We start from the raw sequence: 19,106 nt of genomic DNA, 5'->3' as shown, positions 1-19,106 counted from the left end.
GCAAAATTGGCAAAACTAGCCACTGCATGGGAGATGAGCACATGCATATTCTCTCTACTATGAAACTGTCAGCATTTATAGAGTATTACCAGAAAAGAGTATATTTTCCCATCAATCTGGGTGAAAAAATGGTCTATTTAAAATTATTTAGCACTGCCAGATTCAATACACAGGTTACTAATCTAAATATACATACCAGCAGAGGACTTCTGCAAAGATTCCTTCCAGCTGCCTTTGACCATCACTATAGAAACTTGGTTTGTTGGATGAGGATTTCTAGGAAATTAATTCTTCAAAAATTCACCCAATAGAAAGGAATTAAAATACCTTCTCCTAAGAACTATCCCTATGATCTATTAATTTTCCATCTAAATACATGCAGATAGAATAGATAAAATACAGGCAAACAAGAATGGTTCCCGCATTCACAAATTCTACCCAAGCACAAACTACAAAATTAAAATATATTGTTTTAATGCTAATCCATTCTGCTGACTTTCCACCACCATTAACTGTTCTAAAGTGAAATAATGAAAAAATGTATGCAAAATAACATTAACAACAATGCTTGTCAAAATGGAAAATACTGACAATTTTAGTTGATCACTATATAAACTAACACTGTCTGATGAAGGCTGACAGTTATAAGATTCAGTAAAATCTGTTGAATTTTAGATCACAATTCACTTTTGAGTTCATAAATATATCAAAATGATCAAATGGTCTGAGGAAAGAAAGGCTCACATTACATTTGGGGGAAAATCAAATTCAATGTTTTTAAGTTACATAGTTGAAAATTTAGTGATTTAATAGAGAGCATTTACAGACACTCAATGCAGACTGGCATCCTGGAAGAGCCTAAACCTCAGACAGGCACTTGTCACACTTAGTTAAATGAGGTTGAGGAGCACTCAGATTATGCCCATTTTTGAAAAGAACAATGTTGAGTGGAGTACACATACAAGCTTTGACTACATTTGGCAAAGTACCTTTTAGTTTAAATGCCCTGTTAATATTTATATTCTACATTAACATAAATTTTTCTTCAAAAAAACTAACATTTTTCTAACATGATATATCACAATAGCAAGAAAATATCACAATGAATGCTCTCTAACAGGCAGACTCCAGTTTTGAAAAGTTAAAATATAACGATTACTGAATGTTTTCAGCTCTACAATAAGATGCCAATACACAGAACATGTATGAGCATTCCTACACACAAAACAATATTGTCATGTCTTCAGCAGGTAATAGACAGCATATTGTACAATTCACTATGATGCAGCCTGCTATGAGGAAAAACAAAGATGTGGAAAACGGGGGCTATTTTTGTTAGAATATAGGAGATTAAGAAATGATTTGATCAAGGTGCTTAAAATTATCAAGGGATGTTAACAGAAACAGATTGTTTCCAGTTATTATGGGGCAAAACAAGCAAACATAAATAAATTAAATGTAAGAGATTCAAGGTAGAGAGTCAGAGTAACCTTTTACATCATCAGAGTTAGTCACAGAAGCAGAAGCCATGTCAATATTTAAGACTAGGAGGCTGAAAGAAACTGGATTAAAAAGGTATGACAACAGAGTCAACACATGGGATTAGGACTACTGCTCATGTGGAGAATAATCACCAATACGGAATGGTTGGGGCAAATGACCTATTTCCATGTTGTAAATTCTATGGAATTCTATCCAAGTCAGAAACACCTGTTTACAAAGGAATTGGTCTGGTTAACAGGATACAGCACCATGTGATGGGGTATTCAGGCAGCTTGATGAATACATTACTGAGAGATTATACTTCAGAAACTGTCTACTAACACCTTTACAACGTACTGGGGTGCAGTTACATTTCACATGCAGATGCAACTGAAATGGTTCATCCATGCAGAAAGGTGAACATCAACGCAAGCTCGAGGAACAGCATCTCATCTACCGATTAGGCACACTACAGCCTGCCGGACTGAACAATGAGTTCAATAATTTCAGAGCATGACAGCCCCCCATTTTACTTTCATTTTTAGTTATTTTTTCTTCCTTTTTTTTTACATTCCTTTTTACATTTTTTACAATCTTTTTTTGCATTTATTTCATTTCATCTTAGTTTGTTCAGTTTGCTTACCCACTGTTTTTTTCAGGTTGTTTTTCTTCAGGTTTGCACTTGCTGCTGTTCAATATTCAGTGTATTCACACCTAATCTGTACTAATGCTTTGTCTTTCAACACACCATTAACATATTGTTTGCCTTTTCTCCGTGACCTTTTGGTCAGCTATGTGGCCTGGTCCAATCTGCACCTTCTCCTTTGTTATTTCTTGCCCCACCCCCACCTCACTTGTTTATAATCTGTGACTTTTCTAATATTTGTCAGTTCCGAAGAAGGGTCACTGACCCCAAACGTTAACTCTGCTTCTCTTTCCACAGATGCTGCCAGACCTGCTGAGTGATTCCAGCATTTCTTGTTTTTGTTTCAGATTTCCAGCATCCGCAGTATTTTGCTTTTATATTAAGGTAAAACTCTAGTTTACTAGTAGACGTCAGGGTTCTAAAAGGTTTCCTCAGACATGAAAGGTATTACAATGTTGTAATCTATTTAGGCAGGATATCCTAAGTTTGGCTAGTAACAACAGGTTTAAAAAATGTCTACAACAACATTTTCAAAATTATTAAGGATATGATGAGGTAAATAGTCAAAGATTGCTTCTATTGGGTAACAAGTTTGTAACAAGAGGGCCTAAATTTGAATAGCCACAAGAATAATTAAATTGGAATTTAAAACAATGTCTTTACACAGAGGGCAATTAGAATGCAAATTTTGTTACAAACCATTATAAAATTAGTTTAAAAGAAATCAAGGACTTATGTAAAGAAAAGAGAAATATAAAGTGATATGAGCAGGAAGCAGGTGAGCAGAATTAGACTAGTGGTTCATGAAATGAAAAACACCAGAGTTCATGGGTCAAATGGCCTCTTCTGCGCAGTAGCATTCTATGATTCTATAATGTTGCATTGTACTCAATTCAACATTAGTGCTACGTTAACTAGAGCAATGTAATGCTTCTTGTAACTAGGCTTTCTTTATCAATCCTACTGGCCACAGAAGACAACAGGCTAAGTAACTTACATTGGAGTGAAAATACAAAAGCAACAAGAGCATTACATGAATTTGGACTTTTTTTTTTAAATGACTGTTTCCATAATGTTTTAATGTCACATCAGTGCTGCAAACTTAGGGAGAAGAGAAATCATAAAGGGAGGCCACTATCTATTGTGAAGATTCTTGTACGAAACAGAATTAATTTTCAAACTAAATTACACTGTATAAATGTAACACTGTGTTAGGTAATGTACTCTGCAAAGGTTTAATACAATTTTTGCCAACATAGTAATGTTTTAGCCATTATTTTTTTCAAAAATGTTTAAACAGCATTAGACATGGTAATGTTCAAACAACTTAAAAAGTCTATTTTATCTTGCAGCAAATACAACTACAAACAGAACTAGACCCACATACACACCAATTCTTGCTGCAATCACACACATAGCTGGTGTCAAAATAGTTTACAAAGGCACACAGCCAAAACTGACAATTAGACAGACCTGTGCACAACTTATTGCAGCATGCTCACACATGCCCAACAGTCTCTTGCAGCAATCGGGCAAGCCTATAAGTCACAGAATTATTACATTGCAGAAGGAGGCCATTCAGCCATCGTGTCCGCACCGGCTCTTCGAAAGAGCAATTCACTCAGTTCCATTCCCCCGCCTTCTCCCCCATCGATACTAGCTTCTTAATGCAATCATATAGGCTTGTGTAAAATCAGATTGAATGAGTATAAAATAACATGAAATATCTGACAATGGCTGTACAGAAATGTGCTTCATAATAGAGGAATTTAGAAGATCAGGTCAATAATTTGTTACTTGATGCATGCTATCTGTCTCCAGATTTTCACACCAAAATAGTGTTTCCTGATTGTTACATTCATTAAAAACATTTTTTACGTTGCAGATGTATGCTATTAAATAAGTTTTTAAGTGCAAGTTACTTCAGAAGAATATAATGTCTCATGTTTACAGCACACTTTACCACACTGACTTTATGGATCAAAGGTACAGATTTGGAATGTATGTTTTTCACAGCCTTATATCTCTGGATCTTAAGAAAAACATGTTTGATGGATTCTGAGCCAAAATTGCTGCTGATGTAGGAATTCAGTGGGTGAGTTACACAGTCGAGAACTTAATTTGACACTTTCAAACCAAATATGAATCCCAGTTAAATATGTTAAAAAAGACAAGACTGAGTGGATATTATTTTTTATCCTTTTGAAACTTACAACATAGCTAATAAACAGATTAACTGGAAATTATTTGCACCTTTATTGCCTGCTTGAAGCAACAATCTCATTCTAAATTTCAAAATAACCACTATGTAGCTAAAATCAATACTGTACATAGCTCCATGTACCTCCTGCCTCAAATGCAGTAGTTAGCAGTGTTGAACAGTGGCATGTCTTTACTGCAGTCGAGAACACACTGCAGTCGAGAACACACTGCAGCCCTTGCTGCCTTATTTATAGTTCCCATTGGATGCTTGCAGTATGGAACATTCACTTGTGTCCTGCCTCGAGTACAGACAACACTGCAATATTCGAGAGCGTTTGCCTCTGCTGCTACAGAGAATATTGTAGCATTGAACAGTCATGCATCTTTCTTGCCTTAGGTACATAGAACATTATACTATTGTGAAGAGTTCACCTCTGCTGCTCGAGGTACAATACCCAAATGAAGTTTTCTCCAGGTAAAATACAGAGTGGGCATGACAGTACTGTATACTATCCCTGTTGCAACAAGGGCACAATTCAGCGGGCACAGTTGTTGTACCGTTGGCTCAGGTATAGTACCTAGTGGATAGTGCACAGCACGTGGAAGGTACTAGACTACCATGTCTCTCTAGGATCTCAGATAATAGTACTCACCAGCACTGGGAGCCTGGCCATGGATTAAAGTTGGAGGTTTCAGCCGAAAGCCAACATTCTTCTCATCTAAAGAGAAAGGGAACCAGTGAATAAGTCTATAGCAGTTATGAAGTAGGCATATCAAAAGTAAATCCAGCAGCACAGCTAATTTACTCATTATACCTTGTTTATGTCCATGACGTATATTTAGGCTTATGCACACCTACCCTCTTCTTTGTGGTACCACAAAAAGGAGAGCACACACAAAGTTGCACCAGAGCCCACAGCTGGAGAATCCATCCTTTCAGCTTCTCCAGGTTACATGGGAGGGAACAGGTAAAGCACAGAAGACGACTAAGGAAGGGGAAATACACCCCAGTGCTGGATTGTAGGTCTTACCTGGCTCTGAATCAGAGTTGCTAGCTGCTGCCTGGCAGAAACTCAATGGCATAAAGACATTATTCTTTGGAACTGCAAGATAAATACAGTGGCAGTGAGTATCAACAGATCACAGCAGTTTTAACAACTCCTAATTCTGCAGGCTACCCAACAATGTGCCTTCCTTTCATTATATATAGGGATTTTACAGTCAAGGAAAAGTGACAGTGCCAGCAGCATAAACGAATGGTTACTGGCCAGAGCAACATACTAATTCTGCTACACACTCTTGTCTGACTAACCAAGCTGTGGCAGAACATACTGAAGCTTGGGGATGAACTTTGTTATCATTCGTTTATTCATCACATATTAGAATGTCGCAGTTGTGCCAAAGACGGTGACCAATTCAGGGTTTAATTTTAAAACCTGCCTTAACTTTAGAATACTAATGATTTCTTGCATTTCAGCAAGAGTCTGACCTGGGACCTCTGGTGAGATGATCTGTAGAATAATTGGCCAAATAGTGCATTTAATTTAAACTGGTCATGTCTATCATGACACAAGACCAAATCTCAACAAGGGCAGATCAAATAGATTGAATAAAATTGAATTTTAAACTAGTCTATCAAAAACAAATTTTCTTTCAAGTGTGCTATTCGACTCCCCCACAACAATAGTGTGCCGAAGTGAAGCTCCCCAAACTGTTGTAGGATTCAGTGCGAGAATCTGAAGTCACTGAAAATGCTGAACGTCCCAGTGGCTGGGAATCCAGTTCTAAAGAAAGTAAAGATGAAAGTCCAAGTAACAAAAGTAGAAAATAATTACTGAACAGGAAGGCTGTTCATCCTATCACAGTTCATTCAATGGCCTTAAAGGCTCCAGCTGCAGTATCCATTTGGTTCTTAAATGATTCAAAAGTTTTCCTCTCCCCTCCTGTAGCAGAAGTCCATTCCATGTACTGAATACTCTGTGAAAAACTCTCTGATACCAGTCCTAAATTTGACTTTTAGTAGTTTAAACCAGTGTCCCCTTCCTACTCTCACAACCTCTTTTAAGGTAATTATACTGAATTTACCTTTCTCATGTTGTTTATTATCTGATATACCTCTAAGAATACCTCTCAAGACACCTCCTTTCAAGGCTGAAAAGCTCAACTTTCTCCCATATATCCTCATAACTCAGACCTACAACACTGTGGTTAGCCTTGTGGCTCTTCTCTGCACTGCCTCCAAATGCTTGAATATCTCCTTTGTCTCTCAGTGATCAAAAGTGAATAAAGTATTCAAGGTGTGGAGTAGCTTCTACATTTTCAGTCAGGTCACTTTCCTGTTTCACCACTCCCCAACTCTACTGATTCACAGCTGCACACTAGTTGGATCCTCAGTTCTTGTCTACTAAAGCAGCAACAAAGATCTGCATTTTTACAGAACCTTTAATGCAAAAAAAAAGACAAGTCGCTTAACAAAGACAAAATTAAACCAGACACCAAGCCAAGAAAGACGACATTAAGAGTGGCTTAAAGCCAAGTCAAAGAGATGGATTTTGGGGAGAATTTTTAACACAAGAAATAGGAGCAGTAAACCATATGGCCCATCGAGCCTGCTCCACCATTCAAAACAATCATGGCTGACGTTAGGATTCAACTCTACTTTCCCACCTGCCCGCCATACCCCTTGATTCCCAGAGAGACCAAAAACTTATCAAATTTAAAATGTGGAAATGGAGGTAAAAAGGCTTAAGAAGGAAGTTTTTAAGAGCCATACCAAGGCAGCTAAAGGCTCGGTTACAGGGATAAAAGGATGTACATATATCCTGCCCAGCCGTTTTGTTGGTCACATTTCAGCCAACAATTGAAAGCAGCAAAATTGCAGAGATATCACAGTTTGAGATTTCAATCTGACTATCCTGACATACCACTTTGCACAGAAAGAAATATTCAATCACTGAAGGCAAGCAGCTCATATATAGTAATCTATATCCAAGAGCTACACACTCAAAGGAAACTCTCTCACTTTTCTACTGTTCCACAGTAAAAAAATCCAGCCTGCATGTAAACTGACATACAGCTCCAGCAAGTCTGAGTTTTACTCCTCCAACATAAAGTTAATGATGGTTGCTCGGCCCAAACCTTCTGAAGAATTAGTAGCTTTGAGGGAAAGACAACTTAATAATACCTCGCTTCCCAGGAGAACATTACTAATGACTGATGATCTTTGGAGGTTGTGCATCAAGTGAAGATTCCCCATGCAAGGATAATAGCTTTCATGTTGAAGATTGTCTTCATTGAGAAGTTAATACACGCTTTGTACATAAATATGCCTGACGGGAAGGTAGCAAAGATATTACTTTTTGTGGATTATTATCTGAGCCATGAGCAAATTGGCGTAGGGTAAATAAGATTACAGAGGTGAATGCGTGGCTCAAAGCCTGGTGTGGTAGAAATGGGTTTCGATTCATTGGGCACTGGCACCAGTACTGGGGTAAGTGGGAGCTGTACCGTTGGGACGGTCTTCACCTGAACAGTGCTGGGACCAGTGTTCTGGTGAGTCGAATAACTAGGGCGGTAGAGAGGGCTTTAAATTAAATAGTGGGAGGAAGGGATCATGTGAGAGGAGATGTGGCAAATCAAAGGGAAACGACGAGGTAATAGAGTAAGGTAGTGATTTGGGTAATGACAACCAGAGTGTGGCAGGAAGGGCCAGAGCGTACAAACGCAAGACTGCATCAGCAGATAAGGCCAAAGATTGCAGAAATGTTAAAAATACAGAATTAAAGCCTCTGTAGCTGAATGTGTGCAGCATTCATAACAAAATGAATGAATTATTAGCACAGATAGAAATAAATATGTATGGCCTGAAAGCCATTACAGAGACATGGTTGCAAGGTGACCAAGCTGGGACCTGAATATTGAAGGGTATTCAACATTTGAAAAAGTCAGGAAGCTAGGAAGAGGTGGTGGGGTAGCTTTATTAATTAAAGATGTCATTGGTACAGTAGCAAGAGATTATCTTAACTCAGAAGAGCAAGATGTAGAATCAGTTTGGGTAGTGATAAGAAATAGGAAAGGTAAGAGGTCACTTATGGGAGTGGTTTTTATGCTCCCTAACAATTGCTACACTGTAGGACAGGGTACACAGGAAGAAATAAATGGGGCATGTAAGAAAGATACTGAAATAGTCCTGGGTGACTTTAATCTACATGTAGATTGGGTGAGTCAGATTGGCAAAGGTAGCCTGGAAAATTAGTTCATAAGGTGTATTCGGGACAATTTCTTAGAGTAGTACGTTCCAGAGTCAACAAGGGAGCAGGCTGTTATAGACTTGGTAATGTGCAATATGACAAGATTAATCAACAACCTCATGGTAAAAGGTGCCTCTAGGCGACAGCTATCATAACATGATAGAATTTCACATTCAGTTTGAAAGGTGGGTCTAAGACTAGTGTTTTAAACCTCAAGAGTATGAAGGCAGAGCTAGCTAAAGTGAACTGCGAAACTACGCTAAAAGGTAGGACGGTAGAGATGCAGTGGCAGACTTTTAAGGAGATATTTAAGAACTCTCAACAAAGATTTATCCCAGTGAAAAAGATTCTTTGAGAAGGATGCATCATCCACGGCTAAATAAGGAAATAGAGTACCAAATTAAAAGAAATACTGTACAAATCTGCAAAGATTAGTGGTAAGTCAGAAGATTGGACAGATTTTAAGAACCAGCAAAGAATAATGAAAAAAAGATACTTAAGAGGGAGAAAAGAGTACAACAGAAAAGTAGCTAGTAATATAAAAACAGTAAGAGTTTCTACGAATAGTTAAATCAGAAAAGAACAACTAAAGCTAGAGTTTGTCCTCCAGAGAGAGTTTGGGGAATTGATAATGGAAAACAAGAAAATGGCAGAGCGCTGAACAGGCATTTTGGGATGAATTTTACAGAGTCCTCGACGTCGGGAATGGTGATGGCGGGGGGAGGGGGGCGTGAAGATCGCTCTGGATGAGGCCCGCTAGCGACCCCAACATTGGCAGGGCCGGCCTGATCTCAACAGAGCCAGAGAGGCCTCATGGTGGACCCCCGCCACTCGGCGACGGGACCACGATTTACATATTTAAATAAATTACCTCACCTGAATTAATGAAGGTCCTGTCGCCTCCTGATTTGCCGCCGCAATCTTCATCCTAGCGGCCGGCACTGCCTCGCCTTCGAATCCCCGTCAGGGGAAACGAGGAGCAACACCTGTGGGGAGGGGGGAGTAGGTAATTTTCTCAGTGCGGGGGTGGGGAGCAGGGTCAAACTTACCTGATTGGTCGAGGGGGTGATGGGAAGGGATAACGGTTCTGAACTGTGGGGAGGGGGGGGGCGGTGTAGGGGAGGTCATATATTCAAGTTAAGCATTTTGGGGGGACGGGGAGAAGGCCAAGAATGACATGTAGTGGTATTGCGGGGGGTGGGAGAGGGCATGGAAAGATTTTTTCATTCATTTTTATTAACTTTAAATTCACTGTCTCTTTCAAAATTTCAACAAGTCATTTAGGGCTCTAAGCCCTTTAAAAGTGGTGCCGGATGCCCTTGTCGGGGACAGTTCACCCCACCCCCTCCATGCTAAAGAGCCGCCACATTTGGAATCATGGTGGCTCCACGACGTGCGCCCCATGTTTGCGGGCCACGACTTTTTTCACACGCCGCCTATTTCGGCAGCGGGCCTATAGAATCCAGCCCTGTGTGTCTGTTTTCACTGTAGAAGACTTAGAAAACCTGTCAAAGATGCTTGAAAATCAAGAGGTGAAAGGGAGGGAGGAACTTAAAACAATCCCCATCACCAGGGAAAACGTGCTAGGGAAACTATTAGACCTAAAGGTTGACAAGTTCCCAGGATCAGATGGCCTGCATCCTAGGGTTTTAAAAGAAGTGGCTGCACAGATAGTGCAGGCTTAGGTTATAATCTTCTAAAATTCCTTAGATTCTGGAAGGGTCCCAGTGGATTGGAAAATCACAAGAAAGGAGGGAGACAGAAAGCAGGAAACTCTAGGCCACTTAGCCTAACATCTGTCATAGGAAAATTACTAGAATCCATTATTAAGGAGGCTACAGCAGAAGACTTAGAAAATCATAATGGGATCAGACAGAGTCAATATGGTTTTGGGAAAGGGAAATCATAGAGAATCATAGAGTTTTACAGCACAGAAACAGGCCATTCAGCCCAACGCGCCTGCGCCAACCATCAAGCAACCTTCCTAACTAATCCCATTTCCCAGCACTTGGCCCGTAGCCTTGTATGTTATGGCGTTTCAAGTGCTCATCTAAATATTTCTTGAATGTCGTGAGTGTTCCTGCCTCTAACACCCCTTCAGGCAGTGTGTTCCAAATTCCTCCTCAACTCCCCTCTAAACCTCCTGCCCCTTGCCTTAAATCTATGCCCCCTAGTTATTGACCTCTCCGCTAACGGAAAAACTTTCTTCCTATCTAACCTATCAATGCTCCTCATAATTTTGTATACCTCAATCAGGTCCCCCCTCAGCTTTCTCCATTCCAAGGAAAACAATTCTAGCCTATCTAGTCTGTCTTCATAACTGAAATGCTCCAGCACAGGCAAGATCCTGGTGAATCTCCTCTGCACCCTCTCCATTGCAATCACATCCTTCCTATAGTGTGGTGACCAGAACTCTATACAGTACGCCAACTGTGGCCTAACTAGCATTTTGTACAGCTCCATCATAACCTCCCTGCTCTTATATTCTATGCCTCGGCTAATAAAGGCGAGTATCCCGTATGCCTTCCTAACTATCTTATCTACCTGTGTTGCTGCCTTCAGTGATCTATGGACAAGTACAGCAAGGTCCCTGTGACCCTCTGTACTTTCTAGGGTCCTACCTATATCCATTGTATATTCCTGTGCCTTGTTAGTCCTCCCAAAATGCACCACCTCACACTTCTCAGGATGAAATTCCATTTGCCACAGCTCCGTCCATCTTACCAGTCCATCTATATCATCCTGTAATTTAACGTTTTCCTCCTCACTATTTACGACACCACCAATTTTCGTGTCATCTGCGAACTTACTGATCATACCTCCTATATTCACGTCTAAATCATTAATGTACACTACAAACAGTAAGGGTCCCAGCACCGATCCCTGCGGTACACCACTGGTCACAGGCTTCCACTCGCAGAAACAACCCTCTACCATCACCCTCTGCCTGCTGCCACTAAGCCAATTTTGAATCCAATTTGCCAAATTACCCTGGATCCCATGGGCCTTTACTGTCTTAACCAATCTCCCATGCGGGACCTTATCAAAAGCCTTACTGAAGTCCATGTAGACTACATCAACTGCTTTACCCTCATCTACACCTCTAGTCACCTCCTCGAAAAATTCAATCAAATTTGTTAGACACGATCTCCTCCTGACAAAGCCATGCTGACTATCCTTGATTAATCCCTGCCTCTCCAAGTGGAGATTAATCCTGTTGCTCAGAATTTTTTCCAATAATTTCCCTATCACTGATGTTAGACTCACCGGCCTGTAGTTACCTGGTTTATCCCTGTTACCCTTCTTAAATAATGGTACCACATTCACTGTCCTCCAATCCTCTGGTACCTCTCCTGTGGCCGGAGAGGACATAGCAGACTGGGATACATCTCATCTGGGCCTGGGGATTTATCCACCTTTAAGCCAGCTAATACTTCCTCCTTTTCAATGCTAATTTGATCAAGTATATCACAATCCCCCTCCCTGATCACTACACCTACATTGTCCCTCTCCATAGTGAACACAGATGAAAAATAATCGTTCAAAATCTCACCTATGTCCTCCGGCTCCACACACAGAATGCCTCTTTAATCCTTAATGGGCCCCACTTTTTCCCTGGTTATCCTCTTGCCCCTAACATACTTATAAAATGCTTTGGGATTTTCCTTTATGTTGTCTGCCAGTGATTTTTCATGCCCCCACTTCGCTCTCTTAATTACTTTTTTTTAAGTACTCCCCTACATTTTCTAAACTCCTCTCGGGCCTCCGCTGTTTTCAGCACTCAATCTGCCATACGCCTCCTTTTTCTTCCTTGTCCAATCCTCTATATCCCTTGATATCCAGGGTTCCTTTGAGCTGTTGGTCCTACTCTTCACCTTTACAGGAACATGCTGCACCTGAACCCTCACAATTTTTCTTCTAAATGACACCCACTGGTCTGATGTAGACTTTCCTATAAGAAGCTGCTCCCAGTTCACTTTGGCCAGATCCTGTTTTATCATATTGAAATCTGCCTTCCCCCAATTCAGTACTCTTACTTCCGGACCCTCTCTGCCCTTTTCCATAACAATCTTAAATCTTACAGAGTTATGGTCACTATCCCCCGAAATGCTTCTACCACTTGTCCGGCTTCATTCCCTAGGATTAAGTCCAGTACCGCTCCTCCTCTTGTAGGACTCTCTACGTGCTGGCTCAAAAAGCTCTCCTGAATGCACTCGAAGAATTCCGCCCCCTTTAAGCTTTCTGCACTAATACTATCCCCTCTAATATAAGTGAAGTTGAAATCCCCTACTATTATTACCCTATTATTATTGCACCTCTCTGAGATTTGCCTACATAACTGCTCCTCTACCACTGCCTGACTGTTTGGAGGCCTGTAGTACACTCCCAGCCAAGTAATAGCCTCCTTTTTGTTTCTAAGTTCTACCCATATGGCCTCATTAGAGGAACCTGCTTAGATATCATCCCTCTTTACTGCAGTAATTGTCTCTTTAATCAACAGTGCAATGCCACCTCCTCTTTTAACCCCCTCCCCTATCACGTCAGAAGATTCTATACCCTGGGATATTAAGCTACCAGTCCTGCCCTTCCCTCAACCATGTCTCAGTAATAGCAATAATATCATATTCCCATGTGTTAATCAATGCCCTCAATTCATCTGCCTTACTAGTAAGACTCCTTTCATTAAAATAGATACAATCCAGCCTTGCATTATTTGCCTGAGCCTTAACAGATCTACATTTACTCTGTCCTCCGGACTGACTTAGCTTCACATTTATATTTGATTGTACATCACCCCCTACATGTTTAACTTAATTTATTAGAGTTCTTCAAGGCAGTAACAAGCAAGGTGGATAAAGGGGAACCTGTAGATGTGGTGTACTTAGATTTCCTAAAGGTTTTTTGATAAGGTTCCAAATTAAAGGTTACTAAACAAGATAAGAGCACATGGTGTAGGAGGTAACTTATTAGCATGGATAAAGGACTGGGTAGCTAACAGGAAGCAGAGAGTGGGAATAAATGGATCTTTTTCAGGTTGGCAAGCTGTAATTGGTGCCATAGGAATCAGTGCTGGGGCCTCAACTATTTACAATTTATATCAATGACTAGGATGAAGGGACCAAATGTATGGTAGCTAAATTTGCCAATGACACCAAGAGAGGAAGGAAAGTAAGTTGTCAAGAGGAGGTAGTTTACAAAAGGATACAGATAGGTTAAGTGAGTGGGCAAAAATTTGGCAGATGAAATATAATGTGGGAAAATGTAAACTTGTCCACTTTGGCAGGAAGAACAGAAAAGCTGTATACTATTTAAATGGACGGAGATTGCAGAACTCAGTGGTACAGAGGGATCTGGGTGCCCTAGTAGATGAATCACAAAAGGTTAGTATTCAGGTACAGCAAGTGATTAAGAAAGCAAATGGAAGGTTAGTGTTTATTGCAAGGGGAATTGAATGTAAAAGTAGGTAAATTATACTGAAGCTGTACAGGTGAGACACATCTGGAGTACTGTGTACAGTTTTGGTCTTCTCATTTGAAAAAGGATATAACTGAGTTACAAGCAGTTCAGAGCGGGCCAGGGAGGGGGCGAGCGAGCGAGCGGGACATGGGGGTGGAGGGGGGGGAAGCGGAGCTGCTGGAGAGAGCGGGGGGGGGAGCAGAGGGGCTGGAGAGAGCAGCGAGGGGAGGGTGGCGAGCAGAGCTTGACGCATGGGTGAATACCCGTTAGCATTGCATTGCTGTATGCGTAAAGCACATGCGCAGAGGCCGACCAGGAGCGTTGTCCCGAAGATGCACATGTCACATGATGACGTCATCGGCGCATGCGCTAACCAGTCCTGGCAAGTCGCAACGCAGCACACGCGCAGAGAGCAGGAGACTGTCTGTGCATGTGCGCACCTTGGCGCAGCCTGATGACGTCAGTGGCCGGCTGCGTTGTCAGGAATCACTTTGTATGAAGAAAGGTTGAACAGGTTGGGGTTACGCACCCACTGGAGATTAGAAGAATGAGAGGTAATCTTATTGAAACATACAAGATCCCGAGGGGATTTGATAGGGTGGATACCGGGAGGATGTTTCCTCTTGTGGGGAAAACTAGAACTCAGGGACACAATTTAAGAATAAGAGGTCTCCATTTTAAGACTGAGATAAGAAATTTTTTTTTTCTCAAAAGGTTGTTGGTCCGTGGAATTCTCTTCCCAGAAAGCAGTGGAGACTGGGCCATTAAATTTATAGATTTTTGTAGATAGATTTTTGATGGACAAGGGAGTCAAGGGTTATGGGGCACAGACAGGAAAGTGGAGTTGAGACTATAACCAGATCAGCCATGATCTTATCGAACGGCAGAGCAGGATTGAAGAGCCAAATCTTGCTCCAAGCCCTATGTTCCTACATTAGCAATGATAGTTGGAAAGACCCCAGATAGGATGTACAGAAGATGAAGTCAGTTGCACTGATGCTACAGCAGAAAAAAACACTACTGTTGTACTAGAGATTCAGCACCAAGGTGTGGACACCAACTTTACCTAAGAACTCAAAGAAACAACAATTATTTGTGATAACAGAAATGAGAACAGGTTCTCATGCTAATAGAACTAATTTTCTTTTCAGAAAAGCAACTGGTAAAAGAAGAAAACAAATAGTAAACTGGACTATAGTTATGCAGCAAATGAACAGGGGAAATTGCAAGCTATCGCACAGTAAGCTTTTAGAGGGAGGTGCAATTTTCCCTCATTTGATAAGAATCCTATCCTAAATGTATGCAATGGATAGAAGGGTTGTTCAGACTAAAATGGACTGGCCTATCAAATATGCACAGGGCAGGAAACAGATTTTCCACATGTGTGTATGTGTGCACACACTTGGGAGAGGGAATCAGAAGAAAGCAGTATTCATAAGTAATTAACTCAAGTCAGCCATTATTCACAATATGGGCACATCCATCGTGCAGCTGGAATTCAGGATTGAAAAGTACTGAGTTTTTAATTCCACTTCATACTCAAGATGTCTCAGTTTTGCAGATATACTATCCTAATGTGCCTTATAAAAATATTAAGATTTGGGACATGCATCTTTAAACCAAGTAATTATTTACCACTAAACATCATGGGCCAACATAAACTTTAAACTTCTAAGTCATTGGCACAAGCCTGTAAATACATCTCTCTCATACTCAACACTGCCTTTTTTGCTGGTCGATTACCATCCCTCTCATGATCAATTCCCTGCTCAATTGTGCATGCTTGCCTACCTTCCACTCCCTCCCGCATTAACAAGGAATTGATTTTGCAATGCTACCAAAAGAATCAAACGTGTAGCTGCATTGAAGTGAACTTCCACAAGATAAACTGTGTATGGTGCACAAAGACTCAAGAACCTGCAAATGATTCCAGGTTGCCTGCAGCCCAGCTAATTTAGCATGTATTTTGTTTAGCAATGCATAATCCCAATTATTGAGCTAATAATCAGAGAGAAAAAGAAAACAATGTTCCAGCATTTGTTCACTCATGTGGAAAAGGAACATACCTGGCTGTGAAGGTGGGAACACCTGTGTGAAAGACGATGATCTCTCTCTTTTAACAGGTGGAGGATAGTTACCATCATCTCTGTCAGAATCTGAAATGAATAAATTACACTGAGAAGAACAATTATATGTTTAAAAGTTTAAGGTGCGGCCATCATACATTAAACACCAAATCACAAATGCAATTATTTTTTTTAGAAAGCTGCAATTATTCTGACTTGCAGTCAAAAATTTAATGCAAGCCACAAATACTCTCTAATCAACCTCAAGAATTTACAATCAACTACAATTGCCTAGATTTGCCTTTTTAGACAACTTCCCAGAGTACTCTAACAATGACTTCAAAAAGACAGGCTAGGTTTAACACAGCTCCATTTTAACAATTAAATATCATGTGCTTCAGACTACCTGCGAGGAAAGGGATCCAATAGTATGTTTAAACACACGCATAATGGTACATAAGAATCAATCAACTGAACACACTCACCTTCTGCATCTTCAGGACTGGAGGCATCCACTGGCCTCTAAAATGCAAAAAAAAAAAAGCCCATCACTCAAATTTTCCTGGTTGCATACATGCATTGTCAGTTATATTTAAAAACATACTTCTCCCTAATACATGCCAACAAGAGACAGCAGTGCCATAATTGAAAATAAAAACAATAATGTCTAGCTGATCATTAAAGTCAAAGATCTTGTAGTCAAACAACCATTATTCGTTTGAAAAGTTACTGCAGCAGAGTATTTTTTATAAATGAAATACTGTAATAAATGTATTGAAAGGTCCAACTAACATAACAAGGCATTTGGTGTCTTCAGAACTCTATAGTTTGAATCAAGTTCAGCCTTTTCACTTTCACTTAACCCTCTGCGTATGCATTGGAGTGACTAGGATTTCAGTAAAGCACAACTGTGGCGATATTTCTGTACTAGTATGATTTTGACCCACCACATGTGACCCATTTCTATGTATAGCACTTTGAACTCTACAATGTGAAGTGTCAACACTTGATGCAATGAATTAAGTATTACACTACATTGATGCATTTCAGAGCTCTGGAAAGTGAGTGATACTCAAGGACAGAAGAATAGCAAATGTATCAATCATCAAAAAAAGAATAAGGCACAAAGCTTGTCATTACAACCAGTTAAGCCAATTATCTATACTGGAAAAATGCTTGACAGCATTCGATGGGATGGTAGAAATGAACATGTAAAAAGTGCTCATATCATAGAAGCAGTCTGCAAAGTTACAGAAGCAACACATTGCACTGTGCAAATCCCCATAGTTCTTTTTTTAGATGAACAAAGCTAGGGGACTTTAAAAAGGAATTTGACAAAGTTCCTCCTGTGAAACTAGTTGGTAAAGTTCAAATTATGAAGCGTTTGACTAATTAGCAGGCTTAGCAATGGTCCTCTGGGCTGGTTATTGAGGCAAAAACTCTGCAATCAGTTAAATGTTGTGATATGGCACAATGAACTAGATAGATCGAATGACTGCCCTCATCAGTAATTATCTTTGTGACTAGTAAACAGAGGGTGATGGTAAATGGTCTGGAAAAAGTAATCATAAAATGTTAATCTACAGAACGGGCTGTTAACCATCCTGGCTCTATTGAAAAAGACTTAAGCCCTCAAGTTTCTGTTTATAACTGTAATCCTTCAACCCTGGTTAACATCCCAGTCAATCTATGCTGCATTTTTTCCCTTACCATTTCATAAAGATATGCCCAAACCTACATAAAATATTCCAAATGCATCATAACCAAGATCTTCTACAAGTTCAACATTACTTTGTTGCTTTTGTAGTCTATACTGAAATAAAAAGCAAGGATCTTATTTGCTTTTTTAATGGCCCTATCTATTTATGGTACCAGCTTTAATGGCCTATGCAGCTGCACACCAAGATCCCTGCACTCTTCGACTCCATTTAAAATCTTATAATGTAATCTTATCCTATTACCTCCAAAACTTGCTTAATTTTTCTTCTAGATCTTCCCCTATCTGCCAGACTGTCAGTGTACTCCCACTGACTTTCACAACTCTCATCACTGTTTATCATATCCCCCAGAATAGTGAGAAATTGAATTATATAACATAATATAATTCTGTACAACAGGATATTGTAAAATAATATTTGAACCATCAAGTTTGCACCAGTGTTTTTTCCAGGAGCACCTAGTTCCTCCATCTCTTTTAATATTACACTTTTTCAAGAAACCGTCTAACTCTTTTAGAAGACCTTATGAACTTGATCTCAACAATGATTTGTGGCAGATAATTCCCATTTTTAAAAAAAAAATTATTTGGTTACATTTTTTCCCCCATATCCTTTAATTCTTAAATTTGCGTCCTTGAATTACCATCTTGCTGACCAGTGTATTCAATCTATCACTCTAGCAAAGTGCCAGCAAATATACAATGGGCTGAATGGCCTCCTTGGCTGTAAATGTCTATGGTTCTATTTACCTTACCATAACCCTTCAAAACCTTGACAATCTAGAATTTTTTTTTACACTAACCATATTGTCTGAAACACTGATGTACTTATTCAAAGCCTCAAGATCCACTATCAGGCAGAGCTGACTTTTTCTGGGAATTATGAAATATGTCGGCGCAACATCGAGGGCTGAAGGGCCTGTACTGCGCTGTAATGTTCTATGTAGAATAGTGAGGAGCACAGTAGCAGATGTCAGGAGGACATAAGACAGACTGGTGAAATGACCATACAATTGTACAGATACAGATACAATATAATGCAGACAAGTGTGAAGTGTTGAGGAGTGGCAGGGCAATCTAAATGCTATTATTTTGATGGGGGTGCAAGAGCAGAGGAACCAGGGGTGCAGATTCATGAATCTTTGAAAGTGGCAGGGCAAGTTGATAAGGCAGTTAAGAAAGCATATGGAATATTTGGCTTTGTTAATATGAGTATTGAAAAAAAAAAGGAATTCATGATAAACCTTCACAGATTACTAGTTAGACCTCAGCTGGAGTACTGCGTA

General features: G+C 40.1%; 1 protein-coding gene across 4 annotated transcripts in view; it reads right to left on the bottom strand.

Annotated features, from left to right (window-relative positions):
- Positions 1-19,106, bottom strand: part of LOC137351697 (ran-binding protein 3-like) — a 132,527-nt gene that overhangs the window by 80,968 nt on the left and 32,453 nt on the right. For all 4 annotated transcript variants that reach the window (XM_068016418.1, XM_068016422.1, XM_068016421.1 and 1 more), the window contains 4 exons: positions 16,589-16,625; positions 16,104-16,193; positions 5,362-5,433; positions 4,984-5,049 (listed from right to left, as the gene is read on the bottom strand). In XM_068016418.1, coding sequence (XP_067872519.1) covers positions 4,984-5,049; positions 5,362-5,433; positions 16,104-16,193; positions 16,589-16,625 — 265 coding nt within the window. The remainder of the gene's footprint in view (positions 1-4,983; positions 5,050-5,361; positions 5,434-16,103; positions 16,194-16,588; positions 16,626-19,106) is intronic.

The sequence above is a fragment of the Heterodontus francisci genome, chromosome 36 (genome assembly GCF_036365525.1).
Source record: "Heterodontus francisci isolate sHetFra1 chromosome 36, sHetFra1.hap1, whole genome shotgun sequence".
NCBI lineage: Eukaryota > Metazoa > Chordata > Chondrichthyes > Heterodontiformes > Heterodontidae > Heterodontus > Heterodontus francisci.
Note: the sequence above shows the minus strand (reverse complement) of the source record. Positions and strands in the feature narration are given on the sequence as shown.